General features: G+C 42.1%; 2 protein-coding genes across 5 annotated transcripts; both read left to right on the forward strand.

The window, feature by feature from the left end:
- The first annotated feature begins 406 nt into the window (after positions 1–406).
- On the forward strand, positions 407–10,465 carry shda (Src homology 2 domain containing transforming protein D, a). Of its 2 annotated transcripts, none has more exons than XM_076877354.1 (8): positions 407–427; positions 4,558–4,807; positions 5,005–5,106; positions 5,210–5,372; positions 5,547–5,783; positions 6,015–6,180; positions 7,256–7,375; positions 9,265–10,465. In XM_076877354.1, exons 2-8 carry the CDS (start codon positions 4,562–4,564, stop codon positions 9,449–9,451), a joined length of 1,221 nt encoding a protein of 406 aa, XP_076733469.1. In that variant the 5' UTR covers positions 407–427; positions 4,558–4,561; the 3' UTR covers positions 9,452–10,465. The 2 variants fall into 2 exon arrangements, with proteins under 2 accessions (XP_076733469.1, XP_004540315.1); XM_004540258.3 differs by lacking the exon at positions 407–427 and adding an exon at positions 522–716.
- Positions 10,466–11,945: 1,480 nt separating this feature from the next.
- spmap2 (sperm microtubule associated protein 2) lies at positions 11,946–15,335 on the forward strand. Of its 3 annotated transcripts, none has more exons than XM_014414336.4 (7): positions 11,946–11,996; positions 13,065–13,162; positions 13,246–13,307; positions 13,407–13,464; positions 14,011–14,137; positions 14,643–14,796; positions 15,094–15,335. In XM_014414336.4, exons 2-7 carry the CDS (start codon positions 13,101–13,103, stop codon positions 15,333–15,335), a joined length of 705 nt encoding a protein of 234 aa, XP_014269822.2. In that variant the 5' UTR covers positions 11,946–11,996; positions 13,065–13,100. The 3 variants fall into 3 exon arrangements, with proteins under 3 accessions (XP_014269822.2, XP_076733645.1, XP_076733644.1); XM_076877529.1 differs by lacking the exon at positions 11,946–11,996 and adding an exon at positions 12,042–12,848; XM_076877530.1 differs by lacking the exons at positions 13,246–13,307; positions 13,407–13,464.
- The last annotated feature ends 603 nt before the right edge of the window (positions 15,336–15,938 follow it).

Below are 15,938 nucleotides of genomic sequence, written 5' to 3' on the forward strand. Positions count from 1 at the left end.
TCGATTGTGATTACCAATGAGAACTTAATAGGCCATGGCCAGTTACTAGATGCTGTAGAACCTTCAAACACCACTTATTAAAATACATGGTGAGTGCATTTATATATTTAAGGCTGTATGTCTATTTTTGATCCAGTGTGGATTAGAAAAAGCAAAAATAGATTAAAAATTTTCACCCAATTTTTGTTTTTAAAAATAATTAAAGTTGTATGCAGTACAATCATTTAAAGCCCAATTCAAATTTCAAAGATAATCTAAAATTTAGCATATGTGAACAATGTAGAAGGTTAAAGTTCACAGTGATACGTCGCACACTCTTCAGTGTAGAAAACAGATGAAAAGCAAAATATTCCACGATGGCGGGGATTATTTTTGAAAGAATGAGGATTATTCACAGCGCTGCAGCTTAAACAGTGGATTAGGCAGGGTTCGTATGACTTTAATGTCGACTCACAAAAATAATGAACAAACAAATAAATAAATAAATGTGTGTCCCCTCCCCTTTAATCCAGTCCGCCGTGGCTGTGTCGGAGACGGTCTGCTCCAGTGTCTCCTCTGGTCCGGCTAGCATTAGCTGTCTGACCTGCTTGGCTCCGAAGCAAATTTTAGCGATTGCATATGTTTTACTTTGAGGCTGGACAGCATTAACACTAAAACCCGGATGGTAACCACAAAGACATAACTGGAACGGGTGACCGTCAATGCAAAGAAAAAGGGTGAGCCTAAAGAAGTAACGTTAGCAGAAACTGACGGTAGCTGCTACTCGGCTAACTTAGCTTAGACATGTTAACACTGCAGTGACTCATATTTAACTGCACAGCTCAATACTCCAACTCATAACTTCTTAAACTAAAAGACAGTAGGATTCGTTAGCTGTTAAGCTCTTTAAGAGTATTTTTTTAGGAGGGAAATGCTACCCTTAATCCAGTGTTATGAGAAAGTGATTGATTGAACACCTTTAATTTACAACCTAATGCTAACTAGCGATTGTCAGTGGACGCTGAGATCTGCTTTGCTGTTTATTAAACCAGAGGAAATCTTATGCAAGCTAACCACACGGGTTTAAGATTAGGGGTTAATCTTGCCTAACCTGTTGAGTATATTGTTGTAACAATAGCTCTCTGTTTTGGGGGTGACTTTGTCAGGGAATATAAGATAAGATAAGATAACCTTTATTAGTCCCACACGTGGGAAATTTGTTTTGTCACAGCAGGAAGTGGACAGTGCAAAAGTTATGACGCAAAAATTAGAATAAAATAAGAATAAATACAGTACACAGCTGTACAGAATACAATAAAATAATATACTATATACAGTAGAATAAAATAGAATAAAAATATACAATAAGATAAAAATAGAATACGAATGCTATATACAACTGAGTAAAAATACAACGATGCCAGAAAAGATTATTGCACTTAGTGTTATTGCACATGTGTGGATGTGTGTGTTTGTTCAGTTAAAGTCTTTGTTGTGGAGTCTGACAGCAGTGGGGAGGAAAGACCTGCGAAATCTCTCCATCCCACACCGTGGGTGCCGCAGTCTCCCACTGAAGGAGCTGCTCAGTGCTGTCACAGTCTGCTGCATGGGGTGGGAGACGTTGTCCAACAGGGATGACAGCTTAGCCGCCATTCTCCTGTCACTCACCACCTCCACTGGGTCCAGAGGGCATCCTAGAACAGAGCTGGCCCTTCGGATCACCCTGTTCAGTCTCTTCCTGTCCCCAGCAGAGATGCTGCCGCCCCAGCAGACCACACCATAAAAGATAGCAGAAGCCACCACAGAGTCATAGAAGGTCTTCAGGAGTGGGCCCTCCACCCCAAACGACCTGAGTCTCCGCAGCAGGTACAGCCTGCTCTGCCCTTTCCTGTAGAGGGCGTCTGAGTTATGAGTCCAGTCCAGTCTGTTGTTCAGATGAACACCAAGGTACCTGTAGCTGTCCACAGCCTCAATGTCCATACCCTGGATGTTCAGTGGTTGCAGTGGAGAATGCTTGTGCCTGCGGAAGTCTACCACCAGCTCCTTGGTTTTACTGGCATTGATCTGGAGGTAGTTCAGCTGGCACCAGTCCACAAAGTCTTGAGTCAGTCCTCTGTACTCCTTGTCGTCCCCATCAGTGATGAGGCCGACTATTGCAGAGTCATCAGAGAATTTCTGCAGGAAGCACTGGGTGGAATTGTGGGAGAAGTCTGCAGTGTAGATGGTGAAGAGGAACGGAGCCAGAACCGTTCCCTGTGGGGCCCCCGCACTGCAGACGACCCTGTCCGACACACAGCCCTGAGTCCTCACATACTGTGGTCGGTCGGTGAGGTAGTCCAGGATCCAGGTAGTGAGGTGATGGTCCACTCCAGAGTTCACCAGCTTGTCCTTTAGAACCGAGGGAAGAATGGTGTTGAAGGCACTGGAGAAATCAAAGAACATGATTCTCACAGTGCTTCCAGCGGTCTCCAGGTGAGCGAGGGAACGATGTAGGAGGTGAATGACGGCATCATCCGCTCCAATGCCAGGCTGGTAGGCAAACTGAAGTGGGTCCAGTGATGAGCTTGTTAGGCGCCGAAGCTGAGCCAGGACCAACCGCTCCAGGGTCTTCATCAGGTGGGATGTCAGAGCCACCAGCCTGTAGCTGTTGAGGTCCTTGGGGCGTGAAGTCTTTGGCACTGGTACAACACAGGAGGTTTTCCAGAGCTGTGGGACTCTTCCCAACCTCAGGCTCAGGTTGAAGAGGTGCTCCATCACCCCACACAGTTGGTCCGCGCAGGACCTGACGACCCTCGAGCTGATGCCATCTGGGCCCGCTGCCTTCTTGCCATTAATCCTCCTCAGTTCCCTCCTAACCTGGGTGGTTGAGAGAGACAGGCTGGAGCCTTGTGTTGAGTGTGTATTGGATGCTGTTGTTGGGGGTGGGGAGGAGTGAGCAGGGAGAATAGAGGAGGTGTGAAGTGTCTGAGGTGTCAGAGGTGGAACAGCAGCAGTGGGGGTGGGTGAGTCTGCAGCCGATGTTGTAGACTGTCTCATGGTTGAATCAAATCTGTTGAAGAAATGATTCAGTTCATTTGCCCACCTCACATCCCTCCCAGGCAGAGAGTTCTGCTGTTTGTGGCCTGAGATGGTTCTGAGGCCTCTCCAGACTTCACCAACGTTGTTTTGCTGAAGCTGGTTCTCCATCTTCTGCCTGTAGCTGTCCTTCCCATTCCTTATAGGTCCCCTCAACTCTCTCTGCACCCTTTTCAACTCCTCTTTGGATTTGAAGGCCCTCCTCTTCTGCTTGAGGACAGCTTTAATTTCTGGGGTAATCCAAGGTTTGTTGTTGGAGAAACACCGTACAGTCCTGGTAGGTACGGTGTTATCCACACAGAAATTAATATAGTCAGTAATGCATGTAGTAAGGCTGTCGATGTCCTCTCCATGGTCGTCACAGATCACCTCCCACACAGTCGACTCAAAACAGTCCTTAAGAGCCTCCTCGCTCTCCTCTGACCATCTCTGCACTGTGCGGGTGGCTGGTGGCACCCTGCGCACTAAGGGCTCATACACAGGGACAAGGTGCACCAGGTTGTGGTCAGATTTGCCCAGGGGAGGGAGAGGTGATGAACTGTATGCCTCTTCAGCATTGGCATACAGTAAGTCCAGTGTTTTATTGTCTCTGGTTGAGCAGGTCACATACTGGGTGAAGGTGGGCAGTGTGGAGTCCAAAGAGGCATGATTGAAGTCCCCTGATATTATGAGAAGGGCTCTCGGAGATTGTGTTTGCAGTCTGCTGACCACTGAGTGGAGAGTGTCACAGGCTGCATCCGCGTTGGCCGAGGGGGGGGACATACGCTGTTATTGCGATAACATGCGAGAATTCCCGGGGCAGATAGTACGGACGCATGCTAACGGCTAACAGCTCAATGTCTCTGCTGCAGAGTTGTTCTTTCACAGTGATGTGCCCAGGGTTACACCATCTGTCGTTCACAAAAACTGCCAGTCCCCCTCCTTTCCTCTTACCGCTCTCTCTCGTCCTGTCCGCTCGCAGCATCTGAAATCCCGGTAGTGTCACGCTTGTGTCCGGAGTTAGCGGTGTTAGCCACGACTCCGTTAGCATCATGATGCTACATTGCCGGTACTCCCTCTGTGACCAGGTTAGCGACGTGAGCTCATCCATCTTATTGGGCAAAGATCTTACGTTTCCAATGATTACAGAAGGAAGAGATGGTCGATAACGTCTCCTTCTCGGGCGACGGCGCTCCTTCCCAGCACGACACCCCCGTCTTTTCCTCCTCAGCTCGCTGGGAATGTCGGGTCTGTCCGCCGGCAGTACCGCTGCGGGACGCAGCGCTAACAGCTGATCCTTAGTTATAAAAAATTACGAGAAGAAAAGATAAGAAAGAAAGAAACTCAGAATGAGCAGAGCTGCTGTAACAGACTGCCGCACATGGGGGGCGCCGGAAACAAAGGTGGAAGAAATTTGTGCAGATTTGTGCATTTCTGTTAAGTAAGATGGTGCAGCTGAAATGGCCAATTTAATAATCACTAAACAGTCCCTACAATGTGATATTTACTACTTCATCCCCACAGATCCATGGCAAAGTGGCTGAAGGACTACCTGAACTTTGGCAGCAGGCGTGATCCTCCACAACCCCCGAGACCAGATTACAGCGAGAGCGAGATTTTGAGGGCCTACAGAGCTCAGAAGGAGCTAGATTTTGAGGACCCGTACCAGCACACTGATAAGGAGCATCAGAATGGTGGTTTCGGCTCCTGTAATGCCACTGTGAGCCTTCCCTCTTTCCCTGCATTTGGTTCAGCGCTGCCTAATGGTGTAGAGGTATGACTTGGACTCCTTTTTTTACAGTCATGCGCACATGCAGCTTATGTTCCCTCCTCAAAAAAGCCATGTGTCCCTACATAAATTGCCTCACAATGACCACTTTTAAATGCACATGCTCCAAAAAAGATATGCGCCTGTTTGGGTGATGTTCGATTCATTATCTAATGTGTTCTCTATCCATGTCTTACATTTAGGTAAAACTTGTGTCTCCAAAACACAGACTGATTAAAGTGGACTCTCAGGAATTTGGTCGCTGTAAAGTCCCTCTGAGCCCTGTGACTGTTCAGGAGGAACCTGTAAGCATTGTTATTTCAGACAATCACAATCTCAAAACACTGAGGTCCAATGTCATTGCATTTAATTTGTGTAATTCACTTTGTTTCTATCCCCCCCACTAAGGTGGTTCCCTCTGCCCCAGCAGCGTCAGAGGCCGACGCAGATTACTCGGATCCTTTTGACGCACATCCACACCCAAGAGCCAGAACAAACTGGGAGCCCAAATCTGCACCAGCAGACTGCTGCAGTTACATGGAGCCATTTGAGGCCCAGCGAATCATTTCAGGTTTCCTCTACATAAAAGTTGATACTTGTATATGGTGAAATACTTACCGTACCATAAATAATTCACATTTATTGTGCATTTTATTGAGGTACAAGTGTTTTGGGAAGAAATACTTACCCAATTCTTAGGAGGGGTAAAGGTGAAAAGTTTTCACCTTCTATGTTTCCTGTGCAGAACTACAGCACAACATGATGGCCAACCGGTCTGGGAGTGGAGATGGCAGTCAGCTATATGACAACCCATATGAGGAGAGGACTCGGTACCACCATCGAGCTGGTCCGCCTCAGAAGGTTGAGGGTGGGGTGATAGACAGCAAGGAGAGCAGGCTGCCTCAGGATGACGAGAGGCCGGCTGATGAATACGACCAGCCGTGGGAGTGGAAGAAGGACAACATCTCTAAAGCCCTAGCAGGTAAATTGGGGATTTCCTGGTATCTGTCAGTGCGCCCCAGGGCGGCTGTGACTACAATGTAGCTTGCCATCACCAGTGTGTGAATGTGTGTGTGAATGGGTGGATGACTGGATGTGTAAAGCGCTTTGGGGTCCTTAGGGACTAGTAAAGCGCTATACAAATACAGGCCATTTATTACAGTTCTGTAACTACTTGTCTTTGACGTATCATTTTCTCTCTGTGTGCCCATAGTTCAGTTTGAAGGGACTGAAAGAGAGCGATCACGAGGTCACACAGAACAGTCCAGGCTTACCATGACAGGCGCCACATCAGAGGCAACTACACTCCGTCTTGTAGGTGACACTCCTTCGCTCTTGGGAGAGAGGGTGGATCCATCTCTGCCGCTGGAGAAGCAAGTGTAAGTTGAGATTCACAGTCTTAACCTTTGATGTTGGCTCTACTAGTTTTCTTTTTCTTTTTTTTATTCTACTTCCAAAAAATAGCAGTCTTTCTTGCACAACATACCCTTTTACTTTCATCATGCTTCTAAGTAATTAATTGTCTTTTGTTTTTAAGTGAAGTATCTCAAAAACTTTGGGTTTTTTTGTTGTTTGTTTGTTTTTCAAAATGGGGGGGGGGAAAGGTCATTCAAATAAACCAAAACATAAAACGGCCTTGAACTGGTTTAAGTTCAAGGCCGTTGGTCCAGACATGCATCGTCTTGCATTTAAAAAAAAAAAAAAAAAAAAGAAAGAAAGAAAGAAAAGAAAAGTTCGCAGGTATAGTTTGTTTTGTTAAGTTTCTTTAGATTACGTGTGTGTGTGTGTGTGTGTGTGTGTGTGTGTGTGTGTGTGTGTGTGTGAGAGAGAGACAGAAAGTAAAAGCCAGTACTTGTTAGGCTACACAGTTTTCAGTTACTGTTGTTGTAAAGGGGAATTTTATGTACTGACAGCCATCCCAGACGAAATAAACTTCATAAAGGAAATGCCTACAACTTAACGACTTGAAAAATTCATCCCAACATTTACTTTTTTCTTTCTTTCTTTTTTTTTTTTTTTAAATTGAAACATGCAAAACTTGGCTTAAGAACAAAGTCTGACCTGTGTGACTCACAGAATAAATCAGAAATGGAGGCTGGAGCTTTGCATTTCCTCTCGCATTTGCATCTGCAAAACACAACCAGCCGCACTCGGCTTGGCTTATTTTCTTTTTTTATTTGATTATAAAGAAATTGTGGCGATTACTGTCACATGTTTGGTGTTGTCTTGTCTTCTGCGTTTCACATCCTAAATGTGATGGGTTACCATCAGCAACAACAAAAGGAAAACAAATATTTTAAGTTCACGCTGATATAAAGCTGGCTGATATGCACTTATGACCATTGCTGTAAACAATGTATACAATTTTGCAACTGTTTTATGAAAAGATTAATGCAGTTATGACTTTATAAAATGTTTAGCTTTGTGTTATGCTGTCCTGCTGCTTGCCTGCAGGTGGTACCATGGAGCCCTGAGCCGGGCAGAAGCAGAAAGTCTGCTGACTCTGTGCAAAGAGAGCTCCTACCTGGTGAGAAATAGCCAGACGTGCCGAAACGACTACTCTCTCTCCCTCAGGTAAACATGAGTGTCCCTGAATGCTGCGGTGTGGAGTGCATCAAAAAGAAGGAAAAAACCCTTCATGTTGTCTTACTTCAATATTACCGCACTCTGTTAAAGGGTAATTATTCCCTTGTGTACTTGGCTTTAGGCCCTTCCGAAATTTATGTGATCTGGTCCCCCACGCACCCACCCATTTGGGTATTGTTGCACATCATTTTTCTAGTTTCTCTGTTCTCACTTGGTTACAACAACCTTTTTTTTTCTGGCTTTTTTTCTCTCAGCAAGTGTCTTTTTTTTTTTTTTTTTTTTTTAGTCTCTTTAATAACCAACATGGAAACAGCTGCTTGGAAAAGATCATAGGCATGCTGGGAATTGCTCCCAATCTCACATCTGTATTATTTTGAAGCAGTGAGCTGAAAGAGCACAGGAATTTGTTTGCACTCTGGTGCAATTTTTTTTTTTTTTTTTTTTTACCAAAATATTTGTGGATTCTCTGAGCATATTATGTGCTTAAACCACTGATCAAATCAGCAAATTAGCAAAAGGGAAAAAAGAAAGTGAAATGTAGCTGCAAAATGGATGAAGGGAAACTTGAACAAACTGCTGCCAAAGCCCTGTTTTGGTAATGTGATAGAATCTGATCTAAAATATTGTTTTGATGGAAGAAAGCCAGATGTGTAAAAGCTCAAGCTGAATTTTGCGTTCAGAATAAAAAAAACGCATTTTTCAGGTGCTCGAGTTTGCTTTCATACCACATGCGTGTTGGGTTAAATAAGGGTATTTGTAGAAGGTGATGACATAACAAATACAAGGAAAAAGAGAGGTGCAGGAAAGACCTGTTTGAACTCAAGATGTTGTCTTTAATGATTGCTATCTTTACCACCAACGCACCAACAAAATTACAGGAAGATGAACCCAAGCTTCTCTAAGCGATGATTTTGGCCATTGTTTTTATCTTGGATCCCTAAACTTCACTTTGCAGAATGAATAAGTTGACATTAAAGCTAGTTCTGAGGGTGCATAGTGAGATTAATGGTACATTAATTATATCAATTAATAACCTATTCCCAATCAGATTTTCTGTTTCATAGACCCTTCACTAATACCACAGAAGGAAGGTGTGTGTGTGTGTGTGTGTGTGTGTGTGTGTGTGTGTGTGTGTGTGTGTGTGTGTGTGTGTGTGTGTGTGTGTGTGTGTGTGTGTGTGTGTGTGTGTGTGTGTGTGTGTGTGTGTGTGTGTGTGTGTGTGTGAGACATAGTCCCAGAGACCTGAACACATTTGGATTAAATACCTATAAATGAGTTTAAAACACAGTATTTTTATACATCTAAGTGTGTCACATGACTCTTTACGTTAGAGGAAAAGTGAAGGATTTGTATTTATATGTTTGACACCAGTTTCAAAGTTTGACATTTAGAGATTGAGGCTCGGTTATATAAACAGTCATCAGTGATTCACAGTGAGAAGGAATAAAACTGTCGGCAATTCATACCAAAATAATAGGCACAGATGCTGACTCCTGGTTGAATGACAACTCTCCAGTTCCCTTTACAGTTTTTTGTTATTGTTCCTGTTGAAACTTTTTAATTAAGCAAAACTGAATGGGCTGATTGTGTGCGGCCCACCCCAAGCAATGATGATAACACAATTGGAATGTTGATCTGAGACTGCAGGAATACTTTCATCACAGAAAGCTGTGTGGCGCTCCGATTGTTGTACGAAACATAACGTGACATATTTGTTCCAGGTGGCAGTTTTGATAATTATAAGGTCTTAAAACATTCTGTAATGCTCATGCACACACACAAACGCACACACACTTTCATTCTCAGTCTTTCAGTGTACTAATTAACATTCCTGTCAGGCAAGTTGAGGCTCATCTGCACTGTCTCTTTATTGTCAGGAGCTGCAAAGGCTTCATGCATATGAAGTTCACCCAGTCCCCAGACGGCCGCTACGTCCTCGGAGAGAACAGCCCTCCGTTCTCGACCATCCCCGAGGTCATCACCTACTACACGACACACAAGCTGCCAATCAGAGGAGCCGAGCACATGTCCCTGCTGTATCCTGTCCCAGTGCAGACCCTCTGACGGTGACATACACATCCTGATTTTCATGGTGCTACTGAATATATTCTTATATACATATATATTCTTAGTATTTACCTATTTCTACCTGTGTCCTACATGCTATGACACTGCCATTCTACCTGCACAGCTTGCAAGAGATTGGACCATCTGGTGCCATCTTTTCTGTTTTTACTTTAATCCCTGTATCTACACTGGCCGCTTACAAGAGAGCTCAGTGCTTAAGGAATCTGTGAAACAGTACATCACTGAAATCCCTCTATTTATCTGTCACGGACTCTTGAAAGTCAGCAATTGTTGATAATAGGATTGTTAGCTCAGTACTTTCACCTCACAGAGGAAAAAGACAAAATCTAGTCTTGAGACGGTAGAATTTATGTAATCTTGCATGGAGTTTTGTCTTTATTGCTGTCAAATGTGAAGCAGACTTAAAGAATATTATTGGTGGGGTCAGGGTGGCCTTAGCTTGTGCCAATAATCCAGTTTTTTGTTTGTTTGTTTTTTCTTGTCACATGAATTTCATGTTTTTAAACTGACAAAAGGTCAAAGTGATTGGAGCTCTGGTGTGAGGATTGAGAACTAAGTTTAAAAGGTTGGAAATGCAGTTGAAATCATGCTGTGACTACAAGCAGTATTGTTGTTATATATATATATATTTTTTTTAAGTTTTAGTTACAATTATGAACCAAACACTACATATTTAAGCCGGACCATCTCTGCGCCCTGGGGTTTTCTCTCTGCGCGTTTCAGAGGCCCGCCAATGTTACTTGATGCTGTAGCCGTTTTGCCCTGCAGTGTTCTTGGCTCCTCTTGTTAATGTGTGAACAACACAAAGTTGACTGCATCACACAATAACAGACTCCTGCAATACTAGTTTAGAGAATATTAACTACAGTATTATACTGAAAGCTTGTGGCTTTGTGAACATGATTATCAAAGAAGCTTTGGTATTTTAATGACTGTGCTATTTTATAAAATTTTAAAACCCTGTAAAAAATAAAGGTTGTGGTGTTTTCAGTTTGTCTCTGCATTCCTTTTTTTTTTTTTTAAATAAATAATGTTTCATATGAGCTTCATAATGATAAATGTAATAATGTAAATTAAAATTTGGAATTGAATTAAAGGTAAGTTCAAGTTACTCCTCCAGCACACAGTTTAGCTTAGAAAATTACACACGCTTCTTTTTTCCCAGATGGAATGATGGATTTTTAAAAAAAAGAATATGGTGCACAACTTCGAATTTATTTTGGATTTTTTTCTAATCCACACAGTGTCAAAATTAAACAAGTTTAAAATGGTAGGATTCAAGGTTGTGGCTTTGGTAAGGAAATTCTGGATGTCCTGTATTGGTCTGCTTTATCAGTTTATGTGCAATTACAGTCACAGTCCTGTTGGAACCCCCAGTTGTTGTTGTTATTTTTGGGGGTTTTTTGTTGTTGTTGTTGTTGTTGTTTTTTTGTTGTTGTTTTTAAAGTGCCCTTTCTCACTTTCCTGTCCCCCAGCCCATGTCTGTCCGTCTGTAACAACTGAAAATAAAAGAAATAACAACAAAGGCTGATCAAATGGGCCAATATAGCAAGGCCATGATCAATTCTGACGGCTAAAGAACCACAAGGGACAGGCAAAAAAAAACACCACCATACCTGATAGCTGTTGATGTTTGTAGGTTTGACAGCCTCACCTTGTCATTCTAGCCAGCTCAATCTTTGTCTCGTCTGACCATCAAACTTTTCTTTAGTAGGTTTTCGACTTCTTTATGTGGTCAGCTACAAATTTCAGCTGAGCTTGTGGACATTAACCGATTTCCTCTCATCTGACGATGACAGTTTGGGTCTTCCAGTCCTTTACAAAGTGGTGATACATCTGAATAACTTGTATTTATGCGCAATTGTTTGATAGTTGTACATAACTACAAAGCTTAACAATGTTTTACATGGTGGAATGTGCAGTTGTTTAGAAAGAGGCCCTTCCATCTTGTGCACAGTTTTCAGTCTTAGCTCTTCACAGAGTTCCTTGAAATTTCCCATTGTTGAGTATTGATCACTCTAGTGAGTGCTGTCAAACATTTTATACCGATGATATGACTGATAAGTCAGTCTCAATCACTGATGAGAAATTAATTTGCCTTGGCCAGGTCAGTTGTCTGGACTGGAGAAATGAATCCAAATTTGTGCATCTAATTCTTGTTTTTTAAAGTCTATGCTATACAGTCCTTCCAATATAGGGAAAAAATGTTAAAAGGAATCATGATATTCATGCCCATTTGGAGTTTATGTAAACAAAAATATAGTAACTAAATCTTTAGTATTTTTGCAGTTGAAGAATGAAGGAAGTATGAATGCTAGTTAAAGTTAAATGTAGGTCTTATCTCACATTGCAGCTGTTCACTGCCAATGACAAAGTGAGAAATTTATGCGAGCAGCAAGTGGGAGACGATCTCGCTTTGCCAAGCACATTCAACATAGGCAGGTGTACTGTCACCTGTTACTACAGCAACCAGCAGGTTTCGGTGTCAACACAGAAAGCTGCTACCTCAGCTGCAGGACAGGTAAGTATAGCTTTAAGGTAACTGGAAAAAGTACTGTTATATGTTAAAGCTAATTGTGTGAATTGGTTTCTATTTATAGTGTAAGCAGTTTTGGAAGGGTATAATGCACTTGGCTTTGTAATGGACGCTACAGACAAAAATTATACATAGGTATTAAAACTCGTTTTGCCTAGACAACTAATCAGGCTTGTTACACTACTTGGAAAAAGCCATTAGTCATTCCTCATGCGTTATGTTTTGCTTCCAAACTGTCAGACTTTCGGTTGTTTTTCAAAAGTGATTTCAAGCAGTAGTTGTAGTAATAAAGAAAGGGAAAAGTCGACGTAGATCTGACTCATGACCTATCAGAAACGGTCTTAGTGGAAAAGATGTCAAGAAGTTATTTTTTTTAGGAAGTGAAACGAGGAGAAAAGAATCTGAGTTTGGAATTTTTAAGCTGACAGCATCAACTGTATGTACAGTAAAGGTCATCAGGGAGGTGCAACAGTTAGTGTCTACAGCATCAGTAAAACATCTGTAGAGCTGTCATTGTTTGGCGCCATTTCAGCCAGCGTTGTTGGAGATCTTTAAAAGAACCGACTCAATTATGAACACAGGAAAGTATTGTCAGGCTTTGATCCATCATGCATTATCATGGAAAGCATGTGATTGGCAACAGCTTGATTTTTCAAGATGGTAGTGATCTCTGTCAGTGAAGTAAAAGCGTACCTGGATAGAAAAACATTATTAAAAACTATATCAACATTATTGAAGCATTGCAGGATCATCTTGATAGAAAATGGAGCAAAAGTTAGCCAACATCTAAAGAAGAGCTTTGAATACCCTTCAAGAACACTGGAGAACTATACCAAAGTAACGATCATCCTAATGCTTTTATCCAGACATTGTATCGTCATCTTTAGGCAACTAAAAGTTATGAATCCCAAGCCGCTCAAGCATTTCAGCTTCATCTGAGACTACCATTATGATAATGATCGACCAGAACTACTGACAAATGTGCTGTCTCAGATATAAAAGTATGTGGTTGTAATTGAGAAACTCTCTTTTGTTACAACTGAATCATTTTAGCAGCAAAGCGTTCTCCCAGTTGCATAAAGTGTTTCCATGGCGACTCGGATACAGCAGTTGGCTCAACCCAAACCAAACAGACTAAGATATCCAGACCGGTAGGTCTGAATCGCACCCTTTAACGAAGCTCTCTGTCTTTGTCGCCTTCTTTTTCACAAATGGGCTCTTTTCTGTTTTTCAGTCGGTCTGTTTACTGGCTGGATAAGCTTCCACCAGAAAGGAGCGGATTAACCACTAAAATTGGTCTGTGTACCAATCGTTTCCTTTTTTCTTCTCTTGGCAAACTTGATCTTTGCTGCCTTTTTGTAACACCATGCATAATTGTTATTTTGTTTTCAACAGAGTTAACCCCCCGCTGGTCGGACTTGTGCATAAGTAGAAAGTTCTACAATCAAGTCACGTAAATATAATAGACTTCTAATAAATGCGCGACCCATTTTGGGCAGTTTCTTAATAACTTTATGGGTTGTTTTTTTTTCAGAAACATTTATGTGCTCTTATACGTACGATATGAGTCAGTTTTCTAGTTTCTTGTTCCTTTTTTTTTTTTAAAAGTTTTTAATGTTAGATTTTCCCACAGCTTTGTCACCCTGTCCCCATTAAGATCTTATGTTGTACTAATATTATTAGCAAGATCCAGTAAACCAAGATAAGAAACTTGTTTGATTGGATTCAAGTGATGAAACTTTCATCATCAGTGTTTGCAATCAGACCTCTCAGAATTTTCTGTGTGCACATCTGCAGCAGAGTAAAGTGCAGACCTTCATGAAGCCTGAAGCTTCTGAAGCCTTCCCTTTAGAGACATAACAAGAAAACCTATTTATTGTAATTTTCTTGCCACTACACATGTCACAAACAAACACGTCAAATTAGGCAGTAGCTAAACTGTACCTGCAAGACCTTTTTTTTTTTTTAAAGCTCTCTCCATCTTTATGTCCTTCCTCAGAATTTCTCCCATATGGCAGGTCAGTGAATGGGCTCTTAAGGCCGTCCCATCCAAACGGGTGTGTCATCTGGCTCAACCTCGGGCGCCTGCAGCTGGTTGGCAGCCCGCCTGCCCATTGTCGGTCCCTGTGAGTAACACAAACTATTTCCTGAGAGAAAACGAATATGTGGTGCATTGTTAGATGACTGCTAGTTTACCATACCTGCCACAAAGTCTTTTAAACTCCACAGCCTACTGTGTTAGTTAGGCCAGAATGTCCGGTATTTAAAGCACCAAAACTTGAAAATATATTATATAATTATATTATAACTTTCAACAGAGCCATCTTGTGTTTTTTACTGGTTTTGTATTCTGAAAGCATGAATAGGTCCAGGTGTTTTGTGGTTGGCTTTGACTTTCCCTTCAAGGAAGGTTAGGATGATCAAAGTTAATAACTTCCCTAATCCTGAGACGTGTGATTGCCTGTACATCCTTTCAACTTAATTTATCTAATTAGGCGTGGTGTGATACATTTCAATTTAAAGTGTGTGACATGACTATAAATCCATGTTTCATATGGACAGGATGAAAAATACCTGACTGACACCATTCTTCTTTGTGTTTAATAGGCTTATTTACAAATTTGATTCCAGGTAAGCACACAGACAGCTGTTGCCACTTTACGGATCTGCCAGCTCGCCCAGCCAAAGCGAAGGCAGGTTCTGGAGAAATCCAGGCACGAATCTAAACATGTACAAGTAATCCACCTGCCCTCTAAAGCATCTCCACACATAGAGCTACTCGCCAGTAAGCCTATTTTTTTCCACCATGCAATTTTCACCTGCTTGCTTCTTTGCTTGTCTAGGCTCTCAGTCACCCAGGTAAAGGTTCTCTAGAGAGCTTGAAATAAAGGCAACTGGACTTCTTTAGGTTACTGAAGTAGCTCCACTTCTTGTCCGTGGGGGTTCGTCTGAATACAAATTTGTTTTTAGAATTGAGTTGCTTTTTTTTTTTTTTCTTCTTCAAGCTGTCTAGACTTTTTGCATGTGTTTAAACTTGCATTGTATTGTCTGCTAGTTGACACAATCACCTTTGTTGCCCTAGCTCCGAAGAATGACCACCCCGAGTTCAAAGGAGACCGCCCAGTGTGCTGGTCCGTTTCCAAAGCTGCAAAGAGCTACATAACCAGCCAAAGACTTCTTGATCTGTCCAGTCCTAAAGAGAGGAAGGCTCTGTATGAGGGATATGACCCATACACGATCAGCCGGGGAGCCCGATCAGCCAGCCCCTCTCCCAGAATACAACAGCTCTGTTTGCCTCTGTCTCGCAAATGCAGCTCAGAGTAAGAGCAGTGACGGCAAACACCGGTCCCCAGAGAGCTGTTGATTGTTCCATTTTCCTTGCCGAAGACTGTAATCGTGATGAAGTGTTTTCCTTGTGAAATAATGACTAAGCTTTGTTATTTGTTCTGCTGCGCGAATAGCTATGCACATAAGTAAAAGACTACTGCAACATCTTAGTGTTTAAGCCCTTGGATATTTGCCACTGTGGACTTACTGTATTAACTGAAGATTTCCTGATTTTACCCGTCTAATTTTTGCCAGGATAAAGCTGCTGTTAAGTGTAATTATTCTCCTTATTTTCCTTAAAAACATGCTTGTGTGTGAAATATCTTTTTTAAAGACTATTGTTGTGCATCTTTGGTAATGATGAACAACATGCTTAATTGCAGGTTGATTAGACCAACTGGGGGGATATTCTTACCCACAGATGAAGTTTCTTTGTGATATTATGCAGCACATATCCTGTAGTACATCCTTCACGTCTTAATTGCTTTTATAGTTATTGTTAACACAAGCCCCATGCGTCAGTTTTACACACTGCAGACTAATTTCGAGGCTAAGAAAGGTAATAGCTGAAAGGAAACGATTGTTATTATTATAGTGCAG

This window comes from Maylandia zebra, linkage group LG19 (genome assembly GCF_041146795.1).
Source record: "Maylandia zebra isolate NMK-2024a linkage group LG19, Mzebra_GT3a, whole genome shotgun sequence".
Taxonomy (NCBI): Eukaryota; Metazoa; Chordata; class Actinopteri; order Cichliformes; family Cichlidae; genus Maylandia; species Maylandia zebra.

Coding starts and splice junctions, on each gene's coding strand:
- shda (XM_076877354.1), top strand. CDS start 4,562: ATGGCAAAGTGGCTGAAGGACTACCTGAACTTTGGCAGCAGGCGTGAT. Junction 4,808..5,004: donor CGCTGCCTAATGGTGTAGAG/GTATGACTTGGA, acceptor TCTTACATTTAG/GTAAAACTTGTGTCTCCAAA. Junction 5,107..5,209: donor TGACTGTTCAGGAGGAACCT/GTAAGCATTGTT, acceptor CCCCCCACTAAG/GTGGTTCCCTCTGCCCCAGC.
- spmap2 (XM_014414336.4), top strand. CDS start 13,101: ATGGCGACTCGGATACAGCAGTTGGCTCAACCCAAACCAAACAGACTA. Junction 13,465..14,010: donor AAGTTCTACAATCAAGTCAC/GTAAATATAATA, acceptor GTCCTTCCTCAG/AATTTCTCCCATATGGCAGG. Junction 14,797..15,093: donor ACACATAGAGCTACTCGCCA/GTAAGCCTATTT, acceptor TTGTTGCCCTAG/CTCCGAAGAATGACCACCCC.